This window comes from Bos indicus x Bos taurus, chromosome 1, assembly GCF_003369695.1.
Source record: "Bos indicus x Bos taurus breed Angus x Brahman F1 hybrid chromosome 1, Bos_hybrid_MaternalHap_v2.0, whole genome shotgun sequence".
Taxonomy (NCBI): domain Eukaryota; kingdom Metazoa; phylum Chordata; class Mammalia; order Artiodactyla; family Bovidae; genus Bos; species Bos indicus x Bos taurus.
This window is the reverse complement of record NC_040076.1, coordinates 95,821,674-95,849,375: the sequence shown is the minus strand read 5'-3', so window position 1 is coordinate 95,849,375 and position 27,702 is coordinate 95,821,674. Positions and strand designations below refer to the sequence as shown.

Genomic DNA, 27,702 nt, shown 5'->3' with positions numbered 1-27,702 from the left:
TGGAAGCCCTTGGAAAAGGGAAGCTTCTGAAAATTCAAATTGTGCATTTTCCACACCAACATGCTCCCTGGGCTTTTACACACATGCATAGAGCCACGGCCTCACTCAGTGGAAAGATTTATCCCATCCATGAAAATGGAAACAAAATTGTATTAAAAAGACTCAAAAGATGTTTGAATATAGTGTACACCATTAATGAGGAGAAAAATTATGGCATAGAATTTTATGTAAATTTATTATCGGTTTCTTTGGCAATGAGCCAAAATTCAAAACGCTAATATTCAGATTTCAGCTTTTTACCTCTTATTTCCTCTTAACAATTGCCAATGTTTACCAAATTGAGGAGAAATGAAGGGTATTATACCCTTGAGCACACTGAGAAAATACAGTTTAGATATTTGTTAAGGCAATTAATGAAAAAGGACATTGTAATCCTCTAAACCAATAAAATAATAAAAAATTGGATACATTTATTTTGTTCTCTGTTAGGACCCTGTTATGTCTCATCAAAGACTATATCTAGTATTTAAAATGTACTTATTAAAACTTTTTATTGTAACTTAAAGAGAGAATATGGTTTAAAAGAGTTTATTTCTAATGTCAATAATTCTGAATAAAATATAATAATACTAACTTTTATTTATTTAAATTAATAATTCATTTTCCCCATGGGTTGGTTTTCCTTATTGCTGACGTTTCCAAACAAGACAATTAAGATTTTAAAAAATCAAAACTATTTAGAAACATTTAGCTGGTCCAAAGCTCACTGATTTAAAGAAACTCTCAACTGTTAAAATGACCTAAATTTCTCCAAACACTGTATTTAGGAACACTTTAAAGCTCTGACATGCTTTATAATTTCACTTTTAATTAGAGGTTTTTTTTTTTGGTTTCTGTGTTATTAAAATGTTATTTTTCCTGAAGCATTGCAAATAATTGCAATTTCCTTTTAAGTTTAATTGGTAATAGCATGGTGGGTGAGACATATATAAAAATCCCACGGTAACAATAATGGGTAACTCGAAACTAACACTCCAGCCAAAAAAAAATTTAATCTTCCATTGCCCATAGTCTATACGTTTAGTTGAAGATTTGTTCCTTATTCATCTATCCTGGAGAAACTTACAATAGTAAAGTTATAGGAAACAAACATGATCTAAAATTGACACCATTGGGTTCAGATCCATTTTCGTACGTTTTATTTTCTGACAATACCCATTTTCTCCATGTAATGAGTTTTTGTGGTAATTTTTTGCTTGACTGTCACAAGCCTGGAGCTAAAAAGTATTAAAAAAAGAGAAAAAGGGTGCTATTTACTATGAAAATATTTGAGAATATATAACTGAAAAAGAAGGGCAAAAGGGTAAGTTTTCTGACTACAGAGTACAGATAGTTAAGGGGTTGTTACCGAAACATTTCTTTTATGCAACACTTTTTAGAATCAGTTTGGTATAATTTTTCTTTCAAAAAAGTTTACTTAATCTGACAATTATGCATACCCTGCTTTAAAAGGTGCTCTTTTAGGTATCTTTTTTAAAACAATATAGTTTATGAAAATCAGTTCAATTTTTTAAACAATTAAAATACTAGTTAAAAGTTTTAAAGTTGGTCTTTCCTTTAAAATGTACTTATTTTTATTTTTGGCTGTGCTGACTCCTTGTTAGAGCATGCAGGCTCTTTGTTGCCCTGAGGCATGTGGGATCTTAGTTCCCAGGGATAAAACCCACATCCCTTGCACTGGAAGGCAGATTGTCAACGACTGGACCACCAGGGAAGTCTTGGTCTTTTCTTTACATTTTAAAATAATTATTTCATTTTTAGGAAGTGTGAAGATATGACTTGGGGAGGTCACTTGTCGTCAGTATCTTCAACTGGGGAAAAAAAGGTTTGGACACCTGTTATTGTTCCAGTTCTGTCCAATCTATATGTGTGCTCTGCCAATTGTCCGATTTCTACATACTAACGAAAAAAATGCTGGTAAAGCCAGTGTTTGCTTTTGTATCTAATCTTCATGACATCTGTTTAATTGTGCTAAAGTGAAAAGAGTATTTATTTTGGAAGGTGTATTCAATAATCAGACTACTCTGCACAATCTCATACTGCATTAGGAAGGAATGCCAAGTGAATGGACTCTCTCCCAGACTGACTTTTATAAGAACTCAAACCATTAAATTAGCAATAAGAAGCAATTATGTCCTTGGCATTTTCAGAGTGCTCATTTCAATCTTGGGTTATCTACATGGCACATCAGTCACTGGAGACTGGAGAAGCCATATCAAAACCTAGGAATGAAGACAGGGGAGAGAGTTAAGTTTTTTCCATTGCGGCACCATTGACATTTGGGGTGGTAATTCTCTATCGCAGGTTATTTTCCTGTGCGTTGTAGGACGCTTAGCAGCATCTTTCTGCTCCACACACAACATGCCAATAGCACTGCTTCCCATGTCCTTGTGACTTGAGACAATCAAAACTGACTCTCGTGCATACTCAGTTGTGTCCAACTCTTTGCAACCCCAGGTACTGTAGCCCGCCAGGCTCCTCTGTCTATGGGATTTTTCAGACAAGAATACTGGAGTGAGTTGCCATTTCCTCCTCCAGGGAATGTTCCTGATTCAGGGATTTAACCCATGTCTCCTGCACTGGCAGGCAGATTCTTTACTGCTGAGACACCAGGGAAGGTCCCCCAAACTGACTCTAGACTTTGCAAAGGTCTCCTAAGAGGAGGGCAGCTGGGGGATAGTCATTCCTCGCTGAGGACCACCAGGTGATGTAGAACCAAGGAATCCCATATTTCAGTGCTTGGGATCAGCGATACTCAAGGATAGAGTTATAAGAATCACCTTGAGGGCTTTTCCCAATCATCTATCGCTCTAAGATTTTGGTGCACGGCTTACATCCTCTCAATTACTTATCCCTCTTGTTTCCTACCTCTCATCTCTGCCTATGTGCTAGAGTATCTCTGCATCAATGTGCTAGAGTATCCTGAAATAAATAAAGCAATTTTTAAAAGCCCCAAATAGCCTGGGTTAACCAGACGAAATCCATGAGAGTCCTTTCCCTCACGACAGCCACCTCCAAGCCAATTTCTGGACTCCTAAGAGGAAACCTTGAGTTGTGCGCACACACAACTATTTTATTGGTAGCCTGAGCACCAGAACTGTGTGGGAGAAGGTTGATAAAAGCTGTGATGATCCCTGTCCTTCTCACTCTCACGAAGAGGAGGGACAAGGCTGCAGCACAGAGCAATTCAAAACAATTCCCTTTTATCTTTCTATAAATGCACCCACACGCTGTGGACACATGGAGTCTTATTCTTTTGTGAACAGTAATTCTTCACTATGAAAACTTTCTAAGTCACTCTGAATGGTAAGGTGGTCATAATTCTGAAAAAGTGAGGCTTTTTGGTAAAGACCAGACACATAGAAACATGCTTTTCCCACCAAAATAGTCCCATGCCTCAGGCCTTGCCTTTATATAGCATTTCACATTTCAGAAAATGCTCTTGAACACACACGATCTTGCGGGAACCTAAACAATCTTGTGAGTGAGGCAAGGCAGGTGCTTTTATCCCCACTGTACAGATGAGGAAACTGTAACCCAGAGAGTTTGAGATTGGCCCCACCAGTTATTTACTGCGGGAGCCAGAATTTGAACGCAGCTCGTTGACCCCAAAGCCAGTGCTTTTTCCATGTCATTTCACAAAAATGGTGCTCAGCAGAGTTCAGCCTGAAAGCCATAATGCTAGTCTTCATATTTCATGCAATTGGACTCTTTGCAGAAGGCCTGTCTCTTTCAAAACAACTCCACTATGCTGTATTCATGCACGTCTGAAAAAGAGCAGTGAGGCAGTCATCCTTCTTAGCAAGCTACCTAAGATCGGCAAAACCATATATTTTTCTAACGGAAAACTGTCTCCACCGATAAGGAAATAAAGTTACTTAACTGGTCAGGATTCATTAACTAAAGTTGATGTTGCTGCTGATGCTGTAGTTAATGTCCCACAAAATTAATCTAACAATACCCAGTGACTCCTTGTTCACAAATCACACTCTATAAATTTGGACGGCCCTAGAAAAAGATGTCTCTTTTTTCTGTTAGTAAAATCACCATCCCCTAGCCAGGCTGGCGAGTATAGGTGAAGAGCTCAGGATTTGCTACCAGAAGATATTAGAATGAGAAACTGCCAATATCAAAGCGCTAACGCATATCTTCAGCCAGACTGGAACACTTGAAAAGTGACATTTTGGCTTAGGAGGAAGGTCTCTGGAGGTTTAAATGGTGTCAGAGGCATGCAGGCTGGCTTTTGTGGGAGGGATTCTCCTCCCAGCAGATCACTCTGAAGGAATGAAGTTTGAACTGCGATCCGATTGGCCACCTTTCTGAATATCAACCTCAGGAAGTCAGTTTATATTCACATCTTGTAAAAGCATGACCAAGAAAAGATAATACTAACCTCATCTATAGCTTTCTTATAGCTCTGAGATAAGAGGAACCCAATCCAGAAGAATCCACGGGAGGGGAAAAGACCAGAAGAAAGGCAGCAGGTTAAACACAAAATGGGAATGGTTAGTACACAACTAATAAAGGCAAAGGGAAAGGAGAACGTCTACCCAGAACAGTGTCAATTCCATTCATTGCTACCCTCACTGTACTTCCTTATTTTTAAAGATAAAAACAACAAAATATCTTCCCATTCATTTCATAGAAAAGACTCTTGAAAAATTCAGATAAAACAAGTGGATAGTAAGTCATCCCAAATAAATTTCCAACTTTGAAATTTTAGCCTCCAAGCTCTTTTTTATTTCTTTTAGGCTATCTGGGGTCTGATGTGTTACAGCAATGAAGCTAGATTTCAGGTTGTCAGGTCCTCTATGAGATCATGCTTATCAAGTTTTGGTCCAGACAGTACAGTCCCAGAGCAGCAGAAATGTTGCAATATTAATTCATATGGAAAATAATGTGGAGGAAAGGCCAGAATATTTAAGAGAAATCCACAGAAAGTGCCCAAATATTAACTGCTAGTTTCAACATCTCTTTGCCAAAGCTGCTGAGTAGAAATCATGGAATAATAGGAGTTATTTCTCTTCCTGTTATGCTTTCTAACATAGTGCTGCTGCTGCTAAGTTGCTTCAGTCGTGTCCGACTCTGTGTGATCCCATAGGTGGCAGCCCACCAGGCTCCTCTGTCCCTGGGATTCTCCAGGCAAGAATACTGGAGTGGGTTGCCATTTCCTTCTCCAAACATAGTGCTAATGATCAGCAAAATATCCAAAGGTAGAAAAGCAATCCTGAATCAGTTCAGTTCTTTCCTAATCAGGTATGACTTCCTTCCAGATGCTTCTAGCACCTGTTCTTAATAAACTCAACATTCAGAGTCATGAGCGCATCCCCAACTACTTTACCCCGTGGGTTCTCTGGTGAATGAAAAGAGCTCAAAGCTCTTTTGAGAAAAAAGCACTCACAGCTGGGCGACTTGGTCGGGTAATTTCCCTGGATTCTTCTGGTTTCACCTTGGAGGGCTCATGGGGGAGCACAGGTGATCCTTCCGACTTACTGTTGGCTAGAGGAAAGAACAGAGGGCCAAGAAAGATAATGACCATCAGAAGGTGCTGGAGTTCTGTGGTGAGTCATCCTTGAGATGACTCATCGGACACCTCACTCACTCAGACAAATCCTCAAGCACATCTGTGAAAAAACAGTAAATGTTCAGGCAAACAAAATCAGCCATACACATTTAGGCTTGTCACCTGGAAGTCACTAGGAACAATAGGAAAAACTAAAAAAAAAGGAAAAACTAGCAAGCGCCACCATTTACTGAGCATCAGTGTCGTGCCATGGTTAGTGCTAAACACCTTTTAATGTCAATTGTCTCACTGAATCCTTGCTGTAACCCAATGGCGTGACACTGGTTTCCTATTTCACAGTCGAAAACAGAGAAGTAACACAACTAGCCCAAGGTCACACTGAAATTATGGGCAGAGCTGGGATTCTGTCTGATTTTTCAAAGTCCTATTCTCAATTATCATGTTAAACCAGCGTCTGAGTTATTCTATGTTTGAGTTTTTCTTTTACCACTTACCCATCAGGATAAGTGATTTTGATGAAATGCTGTGGAAAAAAAGAAACTTGTTTTACTTGGGGGAATGATTTTTAAATGGGCCAGGGGGAGGGGAGGATGAGTTAGTTGTCTGGGTCCTTTAAGGAAGAAAGAATGAGGTGAGGCAGGGAAGGACAGTTTGGTGATAAAGGGGATGTGCCCTGGAATAGAGCAAGGGTTGGGGGAGGGCTGCTACAGAGTGAAGAGCATCTCTCTGATTTATGAGCTTACAGGTTAGAGAAGAAGCAATCTCAGGTGGGAGATACTCTTTGGTTTGGTTTCAAAGTGGTTTTTCCTGGGTAGGGACACAGCAGGGTAAGACACACTAGCTTTTAACCCAGAAAAACTAGAGGTCAAAGGGAAGAAGTTAAGAATTGAACCTGAACCAGATCAGAGAATTCAAATGATATGCTTAAGTTTGGATTTTCTTTAGCATTTGCTCTAATGAAACATAGTATTTTACATGAACAGAAAAAAGGTAAGAGAATGGCACTTTTCTAAAGTTAGTAAGTCTATATCTGGATCAAAGCAACAGAAGCCTACACAGTTCTGGGTTGTCATGGATGTCAGAAGATTTTAAGAAGAGGCAGCTGCAGGCCAGTCCCACCCCAGTTCAGAGACACAGCACAGTATGTCTGACATTCACCTTTTCTTTCTTTTTTTTTTTAATTTTATTTTTAAACTTTACATAATTGTATTAGTTTTGCCAAATAGACATACAGTGAGTTTACTTAAAAAAAATTAGGAGGTAAAGAATGATTGTGTCTAATGAAGAGGCTAAGAAAGAATAAAGAACTGGTGCTTTTCATCAGGCAGAGTATTAAGTGTTTTCAAATTGCACTTAAAAAAATCCCAGCCTTCATTACTTGGAAGCAAAATTATCTTCTGAAGAAGGTTTATGCAGAAAGGGTACATTTTGATTAGCTAGAAACAATAGGTTGTCATGTATAATTAGCTGGACACATTAATGTTTTTCACAAGCTTCCTCATTACTGAAATCTAAACAATGAAGGATGACTTGAATTAAATGGTCAGAGAGGTTAATTTTTACCTCACTAATAGGAATAACCAGAAGGGTCAAGTATATTTTTTAAAGTCAAAGATTTTATATCTTCTCTCCAGTGCATATTTATTCTACATTAGCCTTTATTAACGTTTAGTTTGAGAAATACCTTGTATTCTGAACACTGTTGACATAAGGGGAAGAGGATACTTGTGGGTCATGGAACTCGAACTAAGCAATCAAACAGAAATGGAAACTGAGCTGTCTGATGACTACATTTTCAAATGAGACCATCTCATCTCAGTATTCTGCCATCTCCCTGGAGAATTCTGGTATCTGCAATTAGAAAGGATTGGGTCCACACTGATGTCACACACGTGACTGGGGATGGTGGCCCACTGCCCTAAGGAGACTGAAGCCGAGTGGAGTTAAGGGGCTTTTCGGCATCACACAGTGGTGGCCACACCAGGACCAGGAGTCACAGAAGTCAGGAAGTAATCTGATGCCTTGTCCAGAGAAGCCGTCCTGGAAAGGCAGGGGAAAGCTTTACCTCGAACCCGGGTCCGCTCGCTGGATCCTGCTTGTGACCCAGGCTGAGAGCCTCCTTGGGAGCTGGGCTGGGAGCTGGGGGTGCTGGAGCTGGAAGAACTGCCACTGCTCGTCCTCTGCAAGGGGCTCTCCAAGACGGGCTCGGTTCTCCGCAGGTCGGGGTTGCTGTAGGGAAGCGATGCACGGGGCTTACGTTCTCAACAACTGGCCGCTGGTAGACACAAGTGTAGTCCAGTCCCACCCCCCGTACAAAGGGATGAGGACAGTGCCTATGTGACCTTGCATTAAAGGGGTCAATGTTAATGACAGTCATGCTGTCTTCTGTGGAGCTCCTGGCCAGATTCCACATCCGGACAGGATGAATTCTTGACCCAACTCTTGGGTAATCTCACATCAAACATATTAGCTCTGAAATGGTGAATCTTCAAAGGAGGCTGGCTCTGAAACCTCTTTTCCTATGCTCATTGTAAAACAGTAGAGAATATTAAAAGATAAAAACAAGGGGGCAATGCATGCCATCTCTGAATCAAGAGATATTCAACTGTCTTTTACTGGATGACATATTATCTTCTAGTCTTAGGGGAAAAAAAATTATTTATTTTTGCCTGCACTGGGTCTTTGTTGCTGCGTGCGGGCTTTCTCTAGCTGCAGAGCACGGGCTCCAGGGAGAGTGGGCTTCAGTGAGTTGTAGCTCAAAGGTTTAGTTGCCCCGTGGCAAGTGGGATCTTCCCAGACCAGGGCTCAAACTTGTGTCCCCTGTATTGGCAGGCAGATTCTTAACCACTGGACAACCAGGGAAGCCCGCTTCTAGTCTTTTTTCTTTTGAATGTATGGAAGCACACTGTGTATTCAACTTTGCATATTGCTTTTTTCCCCCTTTGACTGCCTTTGAGCAACTTCTAACACTTCTAAAAACAATAATGGCTGCATGCTGCTGCTACTGCTAAGTCACTTCAGTCGTCTCTGACTCTGTGTGACCCCATAGATGGCAGCCCACCAGGCTCCCCCATGCCTGGGATTCTCCAGGCAAGAACACTGGAGTGGGTTGCCATTTCCTTCAGTGAATGAAAGTGAAAAGTGAAAGTGAAGTCGCTCAGTCATGTCTGACTCTTCGAGACCCCATGGACTGTAGCCCGCCGGGCTCCTCTGTCCATGGGATTTTCCAGGCAAGAGTACTGCAGTGGAATGCCATTGCCTTCTCCGAATGGCTGCATAGTAGTCCATTATATAGGTGAATTAGTTCAATCATTCTTTTGTTATTAGGTGCTTCCAACATATTGCTGGGACACATAATACTGAAATAAACATCTAGAGGCAAACAAATATTCACTCACATCTCTCGGGGAATTGGAATTCTTGGGTGGAGGGGCATGAACTGGGGTATGCATGTGCACATATATATGTATGTGAACATATAAACACACAGCAGGTTTTCACCACAGTGTATGAGACTATCCATCTCATTGAATTCTTACCAGTCTTTATTATGAACAGCTAACTAACTTGCAAAAAATTATATTTTGCTGTTTTAATGCAGTTTTTAAAAATTACTGTTGAGGTAGAATAATTTTTATTCACATTTATTTGTTATTCAGAATTCCTCTTCTGTGAATTACCTAAGTTCTCAGCTCACATAGCTAGTGGTATCTTTGCATTTTTAAATTTCTTGCAGGAAATCTTTATATACCTTGGCTATTACCAAAGGGAAGAATGTTTGAAAATAATTATTAAGTGCTAAACCCAAGAACAGTGTTTATCTATTGGCAGGCTAAAAGCCCCCACTGGTTATAAACGCTACTCTATTATTCACTCTCACATCTTTACTACTCCCAAAATAGTGCATTTATTCATTCACTCAGCTGGTCTATACCGGGCACTGGGTCAGACCTTTGAGATACAGTAATGAACAAGATCCAGCTCGTGTCTTCTGCCAGTGTCGCCAGACACACACAGCGGTCTTTGTTCATGCTGTGCCTGCAGTGAGCGCAGGGCAATATGGGAACATGAAGCAGACTCCAAGGCCACTTTTGGTGACCACAGGGGGTGCAGAAGCGAGGAGGCCACTGAGCAGTGGTGGTGGGAGGAGACTGAGAGGATTTTAGGATTTTGTTATAAAAATAAGCAGTATTTTCCAAGTTTCTTCTAAGCTCTTCCTTTCAAATTTATAAGCCATGCTGCTGCTGCTGCTGCTAAGTTGCTTCAGTCGTGTCCGACTCTGTGCGACCCCAGAGACAGCAGCCCACCAGGCTCCCCCGTCCCTGGGATTCTCCAGGCAAGAACACTGGAGTGGGTTGCCATGTCCTTCTCCAATGCATGAAAGTGAAAAGTGAAAGTGAAGTCGCTCAGTCGTGTCTGACTGACTCTTAGCGACCCCATGGACTGCAGCCCACCAGGCTCCTCCATCCATGGGATTTTCCAGGCAAGAGTACTGGAGTGGGCTGCCATTGCCTTCTCCGTTATAAGCCATAGACCTCTCCATTTTTTCCTCTAGACTTCTGTACTGCTGGGCCTAAGTGGTAATTTAGTGAGATCTGAAATTCAAAGATCCTATCCACTGCCATCCACCTGCCAAGGGAGAAACATAGGCTCCTCCATGATTTCATTGTCTTCAGTTCCCCAAACAGAATTTCACTAACAGAGTCGTCATGGTGCTATTATTTTCATGCAGTGAGCTATCACATTAAAATGTAATACTATGCTTTCATTTTTCTCTGCCCATTTTAAGAATATCAAGTGGGAACCAGGCACTCTGTGCTGTGTTGGGTGTCAGATGCTTCACATGTAAATGTGAAAATAATATGGCCCCCTCCCTTGAGACACTTGCAGTTTGGCCCGTGAAAATCTGGCCACAAAATAGCATTGTTATGGCAGCAACTAAACCAAATAATTTCTTTCTGAAAACAAAAATATTTGGCTGAATTACAAAAATCCTTAAACATTGGGTTAGTGGAAGAGATGGCTGGTGATTCTGGAAAATGTAAACATATCATCATGATTTATTAATTTTGATAATATAAATGTAGATTTTATAACAATATTCACCTTTCAATTTTTTTACGGTAAAGGGGTGGCTAAGTCAACCCAGCAGTAAAAATTGACTGCAGGAAAAAGTGTCGGTAAACTTCAGGAAAACTTTCAAAATTCTTGGTATTTTTATGGCACTCCTTTGGGTAGTAATTAGCATTTAATTGATTGAGATAGATTTGGATCCATAAGAGAAAAAACCTCCCTCCTATTTGGAGAATATCTAATTATTATCTAGATAATAATTAGATATTATTAGATTATCCATAATAATATTTAGATATCTAAATATCTATAGTATATCTAATATAATATTCTAAGTAGAATAGCACGATAAATGAATGCTAATTCTGCAACATCTCACATTTCCAATATTTCATTTTTTCCAAAAAATAATCCTATTTAAATTCCTAAATAATAACTTCTTCCCTACTGTTCTCTTTTCATTAAACAGTAGTGGTCAGGAATTATTTATGTATAATTAATAAATTCTAAAAAAATTTTTTTTAATTACACATTAAGGGTAAGGTTTCTTGGTGGCTGTTCTCATTTTGTAGAGATGTAATGTTCTCTGTATGACAAAAAAAACAACTATTGAGAGAATGGAGTTCTGTGAGCTCCGAGGACTTTGCCTGGTTGTTGCCGTGTGGTAGCAGGATCCAGCTCTTTGCTCAAATGCAGTATTTCTTTGATCATTTAGCCAAAACCTTTCCTTAAACACCTGCCTTTGTGAGACCATGAGGGATGGAGGAGAGTCGAGGTCACAGGACAGACAGTCAAGTTACAACATAATCCTAGCAATGAGACATGCAGTGGAGCCCACAGCCAGCAAGGCAAAACTCTACACGCTATGCGAGCATCTGTAAACGGTAGCAGCATCTGGGGAATGCAGTGTAATGCAGCCTGGAGTGGTTGGTGCTGGTGCTGGGAAAGAGAAAGGACTTGATTAAACTTCAGAGGGGTGAGCAGCGAGGCTAGGGGAACAGTCTGAGCAAAGACACAGACCTGGGTTTTCCTGGGGCTCCTTGGTATAAAGATGACACCATCCTGGCTGAGTACCAAGTCTGTGTAGGAAACCCTGCGATAGGAAGCTTCTATAGCAATTCTCTTAAAGCCAGGCAGAAAACACGGGCCTCCCAGGGCCGGCTTATGAATGACTGGTCAGGACAGAGGCAGGCTGACCAGGGAGGAGGTTGTGGCCACGTTAGATGATAAAACCTGGGCCAGGGCTGTCCTGGGATGACAGAGGTGCCAGGGCATCAGCAGAACCAGCTGGAATGAGCCTGCGTCTCTGACTGGGGCTCAGGCCTCTTTTGGTGTGAAGCCAATTGGATCCCATGAGCATTAAACCCCTGATCTGGGCTTCATTAGCACAAGTCTATTCCCCCCATCCCCCCACTGGAGCTAACCAGTGTGGGTACTGATCTTAATAGGTTGCTATTTTTGCTGCTGGAGTCTGAAAGAAGTGTTTGGTTTCTATGTAATCACACATAGAAATAGGGAAAATTTTAAAATGCCTTTTCTACCTCATTTATTTTTTTTGGTAAAATATGAGTGTTTTGAGAAAATGTCACACTGCCATGTTCCTCTCTTCCTTACTATGGTGTCACCTGATCCGGCCTTGGGGCCAAGGTGCCTGAGATAAATGCTCTTAGAGGGGATCAATTTCAGAACAATTCCATGAAATAATAGATTTCCTGTGTTTTTATGTATTAACCAATCCTATTCAGATCCAAATATGTAAAAACTTGAAAACATTCATATAGATTTCTTTAAATGCTAACTTTTGGTTCAGACATTTGACATACTGCAGACAATGCTGTTTGGTTTATAAAACACACAGTAAAAAGAAAATTATTCCATTTACTTGAATCACATTAAAAAGTCTAAACAGAAAATTAAGATTACAAAGTGATTTCTTGGCCCAAATATTTGGGCCAAGTCTATAATTAACTGGCTGCCTGCCCACATTCTTTTTCCTTTGTTCCCTGATGACACAGCCAATGAGAACAAACCAGCCATAAGCAGGTAGGTTTGGGATAGGCCAGAGAATCATTTTTTTTGAAATTAAGCATTCAGTCATTCGGTTTTGACTGGGTATTATTGGATTAATTAAAAATTTTTCATACTCTGAATGTATCCGCTTAATCAAATTTTAATTTGTTTTAAAAGAACACATGAATCAAAGTTAAATGTTAAAATGCATGGGAGGTTTTAAAACAGAAATTTAAAAAATGAACAAATCAAATCATAATTTAAACTCACCAGTTCACCTTGACAGTATAAGGCATTTGGGAATCCATACGGTATTGCAAAGGACAAAAATATTTAAAAGCAACCTTTTTGTGGCTTTATGGATGGGCAGTTATCTGACAAATGGTACCAAAAAATCTATAAGGACTTTATTAGAACCAATAGAAAATAGGACAATCTCTGTCTTATCACAGTAATCCCCCCACCCCTCACCACTGGTGAATCACATCATTAGCAAAGATGATGGAAACAAAAGCTTCAAAAGTGCTGTATTTGCAACAGCCGGGACATGGAAGCAACCTAAATGTCCATCAACAGATGAACAGGTAAAGAAGATATGGTACATATATACAAGGGAATATGACTCAGCTATAAACAGGAACAAAATTGGATCATCTGTACCGATGTGGATGGACCTAGAGTCTGTTATACAAAGTGAACTAAGTCAAAAAGAGAAAAAAAATATTGTATATTAACATGTATGTATGCAATCTAGAGAAATGGTGCAGGTGAAACTATTTCAGGGTAGGAATAGAGATGCAGATGTAGAGGATGGACATGTCATGTGGACATGGGGGAGGGAAGAAGGAAGGGTAGGCTGAAATAAGGAGTAGCACTAAAATATAGACACTACCGTGTGTAAAACACATAGCCAGTGAGAAGCTGCTCCGTGGTCTGTGATGACGGACAGGGGAGGGAGGGAGGTGACATATGTACACATCTAGCTGATTCATACTGTTGCACAGCAGAAACTAACACAACATTGTAAAGCAATTCTCCTCCAATTGTGCACTGGGCTTTTCCCTCTTGAGAGGCTGTCCTGCAATCCCCAAACAGTCAAGAAGCTGGGGATGAAAAACCCCAAGAAGGTACAGCTGACCCGTCACTGCAGTGCAGCTGCGTAAGCCAGCTCAGGTGAGACCAGCAGGACAATGTTGAAGTCAAGCCATAGAATGATGAGAAATCATAAATAGTTACTGTTTCAAGCCACCACATCTTGGCATGTTTTATTATACAACAGAGGTGAACTAAAGCCATCTCTAGCACAATAAATACACCAAATCCCTAAACGTTTCAAAATGCAATTCAATCTAGAGCTGCAGAGTCTGTGTCACATCTTTAAGTGCTGGTCACTTAGAGATATGTAATAGAAAGAAGCAGGATTGTTCTACATGGCAGAGATAGGGATTCTCCATCCCCCCTCCCCTGCAATGCTTTTGATTTTCATTGCAAGTAAATAATTATTACCGCTAAGTTCATTTCCTCCCTACCTTCTCTGTAAGCAGAAAAATGTTAGCTGTATTCACAAGATCTCCTTTCTTTGGACAAAATACAATGTTTAAGAAGTTCCAAGGGAAAAGCACATGTTTTGCAAGCCACTGACCATTTATTGGGCTTCCGTGGTGGCTCAGCAGGTAAAGAATGCACCTGCAATGCAGGGGACTTGGGTTTGATCCCTCGGTCGGGAAGATCCCCTGTTGGAGGGCATGGCAACCCATTCCAGTATTCTTGCCTGGAGAATCCCATGGACAGAGGAGATTGGCAGGCTCTAGTTCATGGGGTCGCAAAGAGCTGGACACAACTGAAGCGACTGAGCATGCATGCATGACAATTTATCAGTTATTTTGGAGCCTTAATGTCATTGAATTAGTATTTCAGAGGGAACAAAGGACTGCTTTTTATTTGACTAGAGAAAGACAATTCTCTTTCTTTTGGGTTGATAGAGGGAAAAAGACTTAAAGTTGAAATGATGCTTGATGTACAGAAACTAAAATTCTAAACGACTTATCTCATGAACACAGCCTAGAAGGCAGGGTTCAAAGGAGCAAGAAGCCCTGATAACTGGAGGCTTATTATCGCTTGGAGAGGAGGACTGGTAAAGTTCAGGCTGGCAATCCAGCCTCACATTCCTTTCGCTCCCTGGTCACAGTCCACACCAGGTGTGCTCAGTCCTGCTCACAACACCAGCTCAGCGTGAACCTGACAAGCTGCTGGACAAAAATGGCTCATTCAGAGCTTCTGCAACTGGCAACTCCACTCAGAATGCGCTAGCTTCTTTGCCCTCCAGAGATGAATGATCTTAGTACGGTTCTGTCTTATTTACAGACTGACCCCTTCCTAAGGCTTTTCATAGCATTCCATATTTTAGGATCTGTACAAATAGTCATAACCTTCATTTCCAGTCTCTCTTTCTCTTTGACTAGCAAGAGACTGTCCTCTTATGAACACAATGAAGAATAAAACAGTACCCCTAAGTTCCTTTTTATAGTCTCAACAGAGGCCATTTGCTATTTCAGCTGATCCTAAAAAGGAGTGTACTCATGAAACATGTGAGGGGAGTTTGATGAACGACAGCACCAAACAGCATCTGTTACCCCATAAAATCTGCTCTGATACTGTAAGGATATTGTTTATTTTCCAGCTTCTCTTCAGATCTCTACACCCACCAGTAGGTGGATGCAACTTCCTGATTGTAGGAATATACACGGTTGGTAAAAAATTCCAGAAGAGCAAAGAGCAACAGTGGGAGCATCACTGTATTTCAGTGATACTCCATAATGCCAGAGACGACTTCCTCGTGAGAACTAGTCCTTCTGCAATTTGCCAAACCAGGACAGCTCTGCAGCTGGTCACTATAGCATTTCTTTGCCAATTATTTTCTTTCTTTCTTTCTTTTTGGCTGTGTTGGGTCCTCATTGCTTTGCCGGGGCTCTTTCTAGTTGCGGTGAGCACGGGCTTCCCACTGTGGTAGCTTCTCTTGTTGTGGAGCGTGGGGTCCAGGCCTGCAGGCTTCCGCAGTTGTGGCTCACAGTCTCTAGAACACAGGCTCCGTAGTTGTGGTGCATGGGCTTAGGTGCCCCAAGGCATGTGGAATCTTTCCAGACCAGGTATGGCATTGAACCTGGGTCCCCTGCATTGGCAGGCTGATTCTTAACCACTGTACCACCAGGGAAGTTCTCTTTGCTAGTTACTTTCTACTGTCTCAATAGTCCTCAGGGCACATTTCTTTCTTTTTAAAAAATTTATTATTATTATTTTTTAATATAAATTTAATTAAGTGGAGGCTAATTACTTTACAATATTGTGGTGGTTTTGCCATACATGGATCCGCCACGGGTGTACATGTGTAAATTGGAGTATAGTTGCTTTACAATGTTGTGTTAATTTCTACTGTATAGCAAAGTGAATCAGTCACACATACACACATATATACTGTCTTCCTTGGATTTCCTTTCTGTTTAGGTTACTACAGAGCCACAGGGCACGTTTCTTGACCTGATGCTAAAAATCATCTCAGATCAGGCCACTTTGTTTGGCTGGCTTCATCAAAGGGTCTCTGAGGTTAATGGTCAGGGGTACCACACCCAGACTTTATTTGTAGTTTTACCCCCACATTTGAAAACCTGCCAAATAAGGTAAGCCAGATTGGCTTCTGCATTGATTCTGTGATTCATTTGCTCGTTCATGTATGAGCCCACACTACACACTGGTTTCTGTGAAAGGCTACTGAAGAAATAAAGGACTTGCCTCTGGCCCACCAAAATTTACAGTCCGGGTGGCCAGTCAACATGCCTCAGAAGGGAAAAAAGAACAAAGACAGTTTTTTAGGAAAGCAGTAATGGCAATGGCAGGTGGGGCTCTTCCCTTCACCTTATCCATCTCCCTTCCCTTACCTTGCTCTGATGGGTTGAGATCCTAGTCTGGGTCCCAGAGCACTACCATTTCCAGGAGAATTCTTCCTTGCTAATGCTGGGGATATAGAAGTTGTTCTTTGAGGCACCTGAAAGGAAACCAGAATTCAGCAATATTTTCCATAAAATAACTTCCATGTGGTACTGCCTGAAATGCAGCCTACTCCTTTCCTAAGAGCCGCCAGGAGACATGGAATGACCAGAAACAGGAAAGAAACATCTCTAAAACTTATTACAAAGCTATAGTAATCAAAATAGCATGATACTGGCATAACGATAGACATATGAACCAGTAGAATGGAAATAAAAGTTCAGAATAAATAATAAAAAAAAAGAAACACCTCAAAGAAATACTTAACTCCCTATACAAAATCAAAGGAAAGGCAATGAGGCACATTTTAGCAACCACTAATGAGTACTGCCTTCAATGTTAAAAACAAATTTAGAAACAGAGCAAGTGAATTACTTTGACATACAGGGCTAAAATAATTGCCCTCCTTTGCTGGCACAAGAGTGGTGGATACCAGAAATTTCTTTGGGGTATCATGAATTCAGTTGGCCATTGGAAACTGCATCTGATGACGGTCATCCAGATAAATGGAATTCCATTTTTAACTCACAGCACAACTGATAAACAGATAAGGAAACTATGAAATCTGGTGAGAAACTAGGGTATCAGACAGAACTTGGGATATAAGCTCAGTGAGCTCAGAGAAATGACTGCAATAGGTCCTAAATGTTTCCACTTACTAACCAACTTGCAATTGCTAATTCAAAACAAACTCCTAACACTGTGCTTCGGGAGGTCAATTTGCAAATGTAATAAAAAAATAGGATTAATAATCAAACTGCTGGAAGGTCTTCAAAAAACTATGTGAGTACCAGTTAGACTGTGAAGTACAGTAGGAAATTGTATCATTAGGTTATTGGTCAAGGGATTAGGTAAATTCAAGTATGCCACATTTTCTAATGAAATTGAATACTGTTAAGTGCACCAAAGGAGTTCAACTTGAGGGGAGAGCAGAGGAGAAATTTTATGAAAAGTGACCAAGAAATGAAAATGTGACAGCTAGGTGGGCTAAACATTCTTCGGGTGCTTTGATGTTTCTTTTTTGGAGGTCCTTTTAAAGTGGATTTATATTGGGTTGGCCAAAAAGTTCATTTGGTTCTAAAAGTAAAAGTAAGACAAACTTTTTTTCATTTTCACCAAGAACATCATTGAATAATATATCTATTAACAGAACGATCTTTCTGACCAATCTGATATTTTGTACTAGATATTTTAAAATTATGCTTTGTTTTGATATTATTGCTTAATATATTAAAGAATATTTACAATGAATACAAGTTTTCTTGGTTACTATAAAACATTTTAAGATAAAGACCTAGAAAGACGAGTCAGTGAAGTGACACAGAATGACCAAATCAGTGCTCCCACCCGCTCAGTTAAATATTACTGCTATTTTTCCTTTTGTATTTGGTCACCTGAAATAGTTGTCGAGAGGGTCTAATGAATCATTAAAACCTAAAACCTTTGTATTGATCTAAAGTTTTTCTTCCAGAGTTATAAATGTGTGCCTGCATGTTTGAAGAGAATGGACCAATGACCTCAAATGTCTCCCCAGCTCTCCTGTCTGCTCCTCTTCCCATCCTGTTTTTCAGATTGAACTTTGCTCCATAAATAACCTTGCCTGATGCCATCCCCAAGACGAGAACAACAAAAAAGCCACCTATCAGCCAATTTCATTTGCAAAATCATGGAAAGTTTTTTGAGAGGAAGATGAGGAAAAATATTTGAAAACATCTGGATAAAAAGTACTATTTTTTTTTCTGGAATCAATAAGGGTATGGATCTATGGAAACTGCGAGGCATTCCATTTATCCCGGCTCCTCAGCTAAGTTCAGGAGAAAGGGAATCCTGAACCAGGAAGAATCTGATGCAACATTTCTCCAGTGTTTTGAAATACTTCAGGTTGTCTGTAGTGAGATGCACAGCCATGTGTTAGGACATTTGGAATGTATAACAGCTTGGTATAGGCAAAAACAAAAACAAATGGAACCAAGCCAGTGGAACAATTGGTCATTTCACCCTACAATTTAATCCTCGGTACAACCTGGCCTAGAGGGAGCTTTCCTTAGTGGAACCAACTAACATATTCTAAGAGCATTACTATTTTCTGAACACCTGTGATGTGGTTTCACTTTGTGCTATCCAAAATAGAAATAAACAAGTTCTTTACTTTTTAATCTGGAAATTTTAAATTTGTCTAGGTATAGATTAAGTCATCAACGAGAATATCCATTATTATTCTATTTCTCAAGATGGATAGTATTAATGAATAGTTTGGAAGGCTTGGGGTTGGGAGTTCTAATTCTGGATACAGGATATATGCTTTCAAGTCCTTCAGCCTACCAGAGCCTCCATTTCTCTGGGGAAAATGGAGATCAGAGATGATGAATGACAAGCCAAGTCTTAGCCTGCGAATGAGGAGGGACGAACACAAATTAGAAGGGACGGTGCTGTGTTATCATGTTCTTTGGTGCTATGAATGGTCTGCAACAGGGGTAATAATAATGGTAACAGTAATAGTAATAATAAACGTTGATGACAATGATAGAGATGACGATAAGAACTCCAGTAATGTTACCTTTGGTGGAATGTCTTCTTCCTGTCGTAACCAAGAGCTTCGGTCAAACTTCTCAATGCGAGTGGGGAGAGGTGGGTTTTCAGAGGTGGGATCTGAGTTCTGGCGTGGCATCTCGACGCGGTGAGAGCTCACATTCAGAGCCTCCTGAAACCCAGACAGGCCCTTCGTGGGCTGCTCATGCACTGACTGGGAGGCGGTCAGGGCAGGTCCCTGGGATTTCACTGCTACCAGATGCGGGATCTAAGCATCAAACCAACATCACAGCAGCATTATTACAAGTACTAGTAGTAGTTGCTCACTTGTGTCCGACTCTTTGTGACCCCAGGGACTGTAGCCCGCCAGGATCCTCTGTCCACGGGATTCTCTAGGCAGTGATTTCTGGAGTGGCCATCCCCTTCTCCAGGGGATCTTCCTGACCCAGGGATCAAACCTGGGTCTCCTGCATTGCAGGCAGATTCTTTACTGTCTGAGTCACCAGGGAAATGCAGATCAACTAGGATCTCATGGGAAGGGAGGATAAAATTTTAGGGAGAAAGAATCAGAGCACATGGAGCCCATAGAAGCTCTTTGCAGCATGCTTTTCAAAGCTCTCCTAAATTTCCTATTTTAGAGCTGGAGGGCTGGACCAGACTTGCTGGCAAAGAGTTAAACGATGGACTTGGGACTGATAAGAAGTCAGTGAAATAAGTGTCATGATAATAATGATTTCAGTGAACATTTATTGGCCAGCAATACATTTACAAGCACTTCTGATCATACAAACTTCCTCCTTTCAACCTCCTAACTTGGACTTCAGAGAGTGCTCTGTGAAACAAGAATCGCTCTCAACATCTTTCTTCCTATAAACTCATTAAATACCATGAGCTGGACACAATTATTCTTCTCATTTTACCCATGAGAATTTAAGGTATAGAGAAGGTAAATGACAACCTAGATTTCACAGCTAACATGTGCCAGAGACTGGACTGTAACCTACACATACGCCTAATTCTAGTTCCCATGTTGTAACTCCACAGCCTAACTGCTATGTGATCCTGCTTTCTGGTGAACTGGCTCTTACCACCTAGGATATTATATATCTCACAACACTAGGATGTTTGTTTTAGAGTTGGAAGTCTCACAATTTGGCATGTATTGATATCGTTCATGCAGGGAAGAAATGCAGACTTTAGGTAGAAATGTTGCTTTTTAAGACAAATCATGACCACCTACAGTTCGGAGAACCCTTCACCCCTCACACTTCCTTGTTCATGCTCACGTGAGCCTATCTTTTCCTCCAATGTGCAGGGAAGCCCCCAGGAGACAAGAGCCACATCAGACTTCCTCTCTCTGAGTCTAGCACCATGCCTGGCATATTGAAGGTGGTCAATCAATCCTGGCTGGGAAAACATCTAGAGCATTTTCTAAATTAAACTGTTAATTCAATAAACATCAATCTAGTATTTGCTTTGTACCAGGCACCTATCAAACTCTCTTTGGTCTGAAATCTCAGTGCCCAGACTGCTAGAGGACACCTCCACAGCCCTCCTCCACCAGCCTGGCCCTGTTCCTCCCGCGCTTGAGGTCTCATGTCTGGAGCAGCCTTGCCCCAGACTCTTCAGAGCCTCTTGATTCGGGAGCCTGGAATGTTGCTAACTATGGTTCCAAGGACATCCTCAAAGTCCACTTCGGTTGAGTGATGCTTCAACGAGAACAGAACTGTAACCAATCAAAGTTATATTAAGGTTGTGCAGGTGTGTGCTCAGTTGTGTTCAACTCTTTGCGACCCCTAGGACTATAGCCTGTCAGGCTCCTCTGTCAGGCAATTTCCTGGCAAGAATACTGGAGTGGGTTGCCTTTTCCTTCTCCAGGGGATCTTCCTGACCCAGGGATCGAACCTGCATCTCCTGCATCAAAGGCGGATTCTTTACCTCTGAGCCACCAGGGAAGTCCATATTAAGGCTAAATATCATTAAATATATTAAGCATTAACACAAAAACAAAGCCTGTCTTGCAAATAGGTACCTCAGTGTTCATAAAAGCATGATTTGCAATAGCCAAGACATGGAAAGAAGCAAAATGTCCACTGATAAATGAATAAAGAAAATGTGGTATGTATGTATACGTATACATACACACGCAAACGCGCACACACACATACACAGTGGAATACAACTCAGCTATAAAAAAGAATGAAATACTGCCATTTGCAGGAGCACGGATGGACTCAGAGGTCATTACACTAAGTAAAGTAAATCAAGCAGAGAAAGATAAATACCATATGGTAACACTTCTATGTGGAACTTAAAATATGCCATAAATGAACTTATCTACAAAGCAGACTCACAGACATAAGAACAGACCTGTCATTGCCAAGAGGAGGGGGTGGGGAAGGGATGAACTGGGAGTTTGGGATTAGCAGATACAAACTATTGTATATAGAATGCAAAAATAACAAGGTCCTACCGTATAACACAGGGAACTACACTCAATACCCTGTGATAAATCAGAGTGGAAAAGACTGGAAAAGAATGTGTATATATATGTGTAACTGAATCATATTGCTGTATAGCAGAAACTAACACAACATTGTAAATCGACTATACTTGAATAAAATAAACTTAAAGAATATGCAGTACAAAACACAAACCTACTTTGAAAGAGTCCCTTAAACAAAAACAAAAACTGAAGCTCCTGAAGAACGCTTAATTCAATTAGCTGTCTGTCACAGGATATCAACAGTTTCATTTCCTAGTCACTTTCACGTAGTTTCTTAAGTTTTCTCTCTACTCTCTCCTTTTATAGGGAAAAACTTTCCTAAAAAGTCAAAGTGGGGTTTTTTAAAGAGAAACTTTGTGTGTTTTGAACTCATGGATGCTTAGGCCTGAACTCATTATATACAAATAAAAACAAAAAAGGCAAGATAAGCTAATTTGGCTAGTACTGAAGAATTTTGGACCTCATATACTAAAGGCAAACTTAAAATCAAGAATTCTTGATTGCATCTGCTCTGAAACTCCAGTTCAATAGCATTACATATATCAAAGGTGCCCTCAGAACACCTGTGGGAGTGTTGACACAGGTGGGCACCTGGAAGAAACTTGACACGTTTAGGTGAGAACTGCTGTGTAACCCCTCTTTTTTATGAAATTTCATCCTACATCTCAATTCCTACTTCATTTTTGGTATACACAATTTAAAAAATTCCTCTAAAACTTCCAGAAACTTCCCACTTATCTAAAAGTGAATAAATCTTTTCTTTTCCAAATAGCTTAAAACAGTGGTTCTGAAACGTCAAAGTGTATCAGAATCACCTGGAGGCTGTTAAATTACAGACTTCCAGCCCCACCCCTAGAGTTGCTGATCAGTAGTCTGGGTTGGGCCTGAGAATCTGCATTTCTACCAAGTTTCTGGGTGATGTTGATCCTGCTGCCCTAGGGACCACATTTTTAAAACCACTGGCTTAGAAAACACAATTTTACTTCATCTAGTCCATTTAACTTTTCCAGTTTCAGGCTCATGTCAAAATTCCAAGGAACAAAAGATAATGTAACAGTTTATAGACACATCAAGCTTCCTTGGTGGCTCAGGTGGTAAAGAATCTGCCTACAATGCCAAAAACCTGGGTTTGATCCCTGGAGAAGGGAATGGCTACCCACTCCTATATTTTTACTGGAGAATTTCATGGACAGAGGAGCCTGGTGGGCTACAGTCCATGGGGTCACAAAGAGGTCTACATAAATTTTAGCTTTGGTAATTTCAACTCACAGGATGCCTGTTCTGGACTAGCAGGAGCTTCTATGGGTCTCTTGAGAGGCCAATTTACCAAGAAGTGACTTTGCAGTTAGCTTAAAGCTAAGAATGGGGCTTTTTTCCTTCTCTCTTCTCCCTCTGTCTTACACATTCAGTGGGGTCTCCTATCTTACTAGAGATTTGATAGGAAAAGCCATGATTTGGCTGGTCTGATACCCAAATCCATGTTACTATTCCCTGTTACTTTTATTAGACTTTATTGTACACCTTGTTGAAAAACCCAGTGGAATGAAGGGACGCTGTACCTGGGGATCGACTGATCTGAGCATGGGGGGTGTCCGAGCAGGCTGAACCCCACTGATGCTGAAGGACTCCGACCGTGGGGGCAGGTTGGGGTCCGATATCCTGTTGGCAACCTTGTGAGGCATGGCAGGTGAACTCTGCCGGTTGAGCCTTGACCGTTCTTCTACCTAGAAAACAAACAAAAAAGAAGTGCTTCAATGGATAGAAGCTGATTTATTTCCTAGTCAGGATTTTGTGTAGTCACCTGCACAGCCATTTTGCATCCCTCCAATCAAATCATTTTAGAAAGTCGAAGCTCTATCTGCTCTGCATCAAAAATCTGCAGAAAGCTCTTTTCTGTCAGAGTAAATAACAGCATGGAAAACACATAGAATACTTAAGGCCTCACCCTTCCATTGCCCATTATCTCGTGCTACTCTATTGGCTGAGAATTTGGGACCTGCTTTTTAAGAGTTTCTCATGCATCAGCTGGAGCACTCTCCTGTTGACTGGTCACAAATCCAGGGCTCAGTCAGGGAGAGAGGCAACTATGTCAGGTATTACAATTGTTTGGGGAAAACAGAAAATTGCTTTGAGCTGACAAATCAGACAGGACGGGGAAGAACACAGAAGGGCTGATAAGAGGATGTGCCGAGCGCACTCGCCCTCCATCGCTTCCTGCGCCCTACTCATGGGCAAGTGGGAGTCTTGCTCAATGAGCATGGCTTGTCTTAAACTGACTTCCTGTATCTTTTTGTTCTCTCTTGAGGGCCTTTTCTTTGCAGGTGTCTCCCTTCCTGTTCCCTAAACTGCACTGCCCCGCTGCATTTTTGCCATTCCAGCCTGGACTCCACTCTCTCTCTCTCTTCCCTCTGTCCTGCCTGTATTTCCACACATGGCGCTTGTTCTTGCTTCTCCTCTCCTCTCCAGCCCTCTGGACACTTCATTCCCTTGTCACTCCCTTTTTTTGCAGAGTCTCTCTCAGCCCAGAGGAGATAACTGAACAGAAGTGCTTCACAGGGAAGGCTCAAAGGACCCGGGAAGGCTATCTTTATAAGCAAAAGTCACCCTTAGACAATCTGTGGCAGAGGACAAATTATAAATAAAAATGTAGATAAACAAAATGTACACTGCAAGACGTGACTTAAAATCTTCAACAGCTTTAAAAGGTCTTAGCACTTTTCTCCAGATCCATCTTGTCCTGTCCTTTATGTCTTCAGGGTCAATTTGACAGTTGTAATTTCCAAACCCACTGGGGCAATAATTCCACCCTGATGCCCATTAACTCTCTTCTGCTGACTCACTATCTTTGTGTTGTAATAGCCTGTTACGGAACCCACATGTGGGTCCTCAAGACATATTTGTATGTAACAGCTAAGATCCTTTATTCATTTTACTTCCTGATTTGAAATAAAAAGTCAAAAGGGCTCTTCTTTCCCATCCTATTCTGAATATTCCTAGAGGCAGACTCAGTCTCATACACGAAGTCTATTTTTAAAACTCTCAAATTAACTATAAACATGTTAACATGTTAAGATGTGCTACAGTAGAGGAAACCACCCTTCTGCCTCTACACAAGAGTCATCTGAACACCTCTTCCCTGGCCATGGCTGTGCATGTATGTGCAACTGACATCCAGTTGACTTTGGTTTTGAAATTCCATGTCTCAGAAGCTTACCACACACCAAATAAGATAATCAGCAAAAAACCAGGGATATAAACCAGAACATGTATACTTTGTGGAAGTATGTGTGTGTAAAAAGTATTACATCAGCAATAATTGTTTAGCTATTGTGTTGAGCAAAAGGAAAGAACAAAGCCAGCTTTGAGATGAGAACACAAACAGAAAGTCCTGCAAAGATAACCCTAGATAAACTGAGACCAAGGCATGCAACGTATTGTTTTTTCCAAATACTAGACTCTTTGAGAAGAAGATGACTATTTCTACTGCTAAGTCGCTTCAGTCGTGTCCGACTCTGTGCGACCCCGTAGATGGCAGCCCACTAGGCTCCTCCATCCCTGGGATTCTCCAGGCAAGAACACTGGAGTGGGTTGCCATTTCTTTCTCCAATGCATGAAAGTGAAAAGTGAAAGTGAAGTCGTTCAGTCGTGTCCAACTCTTAGCGACCCCAAAGACTGCAGCCCACCAGGCTCCTCCATCCATGGGATTTTCCAGGCAAGATTAGTGGAGTGGGGTGCCATTGCCTTCTCCATGACTATTTCTAGACCACCGGAATTAGTCAAGTATTAGTCATTTTCTTATTTCTAGGGAAGATCATTAAATAGAAAAATCACATATATAGGTACCCCTCAATATTCAAACCATTGCAGTCTGAGGTCAGAAATCCAAGAGGTTCAATTCATCTTCAGATATATAATTGTTTATCCAAACTGTAGCCACTTCTTACCAGATATTTACAAACCAAATATTGTAAGGAAGTTAAGATACCTGCCATTCTTATTTTTTTAGCCATAAAATATCTTTAGATTGTTTTAAACCCACATTTAGAAACAGTACATTAAAAACAACAGCTGAAAAGTCTGTCCCCAAAGATCTCCATTGAACAAGGAAACCATTTTTGAGATGAAGAATTCTTTTGGCAACTGCCAGCAACAAACCTCCAGGAAAGGAAGCACCTTTGTCTCTAATAGGACCGTGGGCCACATACGCCCTAAAACCGTTGTTAGAAATGAGTGGGGCACAAAGAGGGATGCTGATTTTCCCAGGCAGTTAATGGGTCTGATTAGTCATGTGTGGATACCGTTTTGTTCAGTTGCTAAGTCATGCCTGACTCTTAGCGACACCATGGACTGCAGCACACCAGGCCTCCCTGTCCTTCACTATCTCCCTAAGCTTGCTCAAACTCATGTCCACTGAGTTGATGATACCATCCAACCATCTTATCCTCTGTCACCCCCTTCTCCTTCTGCCCTCAATCCTTCCCAGCATCAAGGTCTTTTCCAGTGAGTTGGCTCTCCGCATCAGGTGGCCAAAGTATTGGAGCTTCAGCTTTAGCAACAGACCTACCAATGAATATTCAGGGTTGATTTCCTTTAGGATCGACTGGTTTGATCTCTTTGCTGTCCAAAGGACTCCTAAGAGTCTTCTCCAGCACCACAATTTGTGTGTGGATATCACTAATGTATTTCTAGTAACATTGCCTATGCCTTCTCTCAGTTCGTTTACATACTAAATCCTACCATCAGTATGTTTCAGTCTTTACCATCGTAAAATATATGGTATGAATAATCTATTGTTACACTCTGCAGATTATTTCAGGATGAACCCAATGTGATGAGATTTCCTGGGTTGGAATTTGTCCCAAGAATCTGAAAATCTGTATAAGTGTAACAGTGAGGCATCAGGCTACTCTGTCTCAAGAAAATCTTGTCCTAAAGTCTTCAGGAAGATAACGCTATCTGTTGCTTTTGCACCAAAGGAACAGCGTGAATACTGGAGTAAAGATACCAAATCAAACATCCTAGTAACCGTTTCAGATGGACAAAGGTCTGTCCTCCTGATTCATCACATCTTATGTTTACTAATTGAACACTGAATGAGACACAAGAGGTGTTTTCCTCCAGATTAAGAATATATGTGATTAAAAACTGGGTTTCAATGGAGATATATTCTTCCTTTTATGATATGATTTAAAAAAAAATGAGTCTTCACTTCAACCTCCTGCTACCAAGAAGATGTAAAATATCTTAAGTACCACCAAAAAAGTGTTCTAGTAGCACTGTATAAAGAATGTCAAGATGCCATTCCATAACAACAGAAGACATCTGTTAGAAAGGAGTTTATACTTGATGGGATTATCAACAAATATAGAGAACTACATTAGGAGAGAAAGATCAATTTTACCATAGAATCAGGCTTTTTTCTTATTAAAAGAATCATTTTACCATCAAAACTAAAATAACTTTGAATAGGTTTGAATCACTTCTGCAGAAATGCTATATTATTTATTACAGCATTACAGGGAAAAATAAAAAATAACTGTGGTCTCAGAAATAAGATTCCACTCCAGGCAGGACTGTGTTACCCAGTGGGTAACAGAAGACCTGAAAATAAATGTGTTGATTACAAGATTTAAAAAAAATTTCAAAATAAGTAACCATGTTGAAACATGTATACAAGTATAAACATTACATCAATGTCAATTGTTAAATTGTTTTGTGCATTTGAAAACAATTTACAACTTCTAATGTCTCACAGAGCAATAAGAAATGTTATCTGCTGAGAGATTTCAAAACAAAATCATAGAAGTAGTTTTTAAAATGTTGACAACAAAATATATTTACTGTCATATGGGTGTATTTTAATAACACTTTATTAAATATATGACTGTAGGGTCTGTGGGAGTCTATGTAGGTCTTCGAAGTCCTGCTTAAGAGCTAGTATATGGTGAATTGAACACAA

At 40.6% G+C, this 27,702-nt stretch overlaps 1 protein-coding gene across 10 annotated transcripts in view; it reads right to left on the bottom strand.

Annotated features, from left to right (window-relative positions):
- TNIK (TRAF2 and NCK interacting kinase) overlaps nt 1-27,702 on the bottom strand; it is a 407,656-nt gene that overhangs the window by 41,834 nt on the left and 338,120 nt on the right. For 5 of the 10 annotated variants that reach the window (XM_027541146.1, XM_027541085.1, XM_027541109.1 and 2 more), the window contains 6 exons: nt 23,303-23,467; nt 19,266-19,505; nt 16,600-16,706; nt 7,650-7,813; nt 5,462-5,559; nt 4,454-4,477 (listed from right to left, as the gene is read on the bottom strand). In XM_027541146.1, coding sequence (XP_027396947.1) covers nt 4,454-4,477; nt 5,462-5,559; nt 7,650-7,813; nt 16,600-16,706; nt 19,266-19,505; nt 23,303-23,467 — 798 coding nt within the window. The remainder of the gene's footprint in view (nt 1-4,453; nt 4,478-5,461; nt 5,560-7,649; nt 7,814-16,599; nt 16,707-19,265; nt 19,506-23,302; nt 23,468-27,702) is intronic. The other 5 variants (XM_027541165.1, XM_027541136.1, XM_027541092.1 and 2 more) reach the window with 2 other exon arrangements.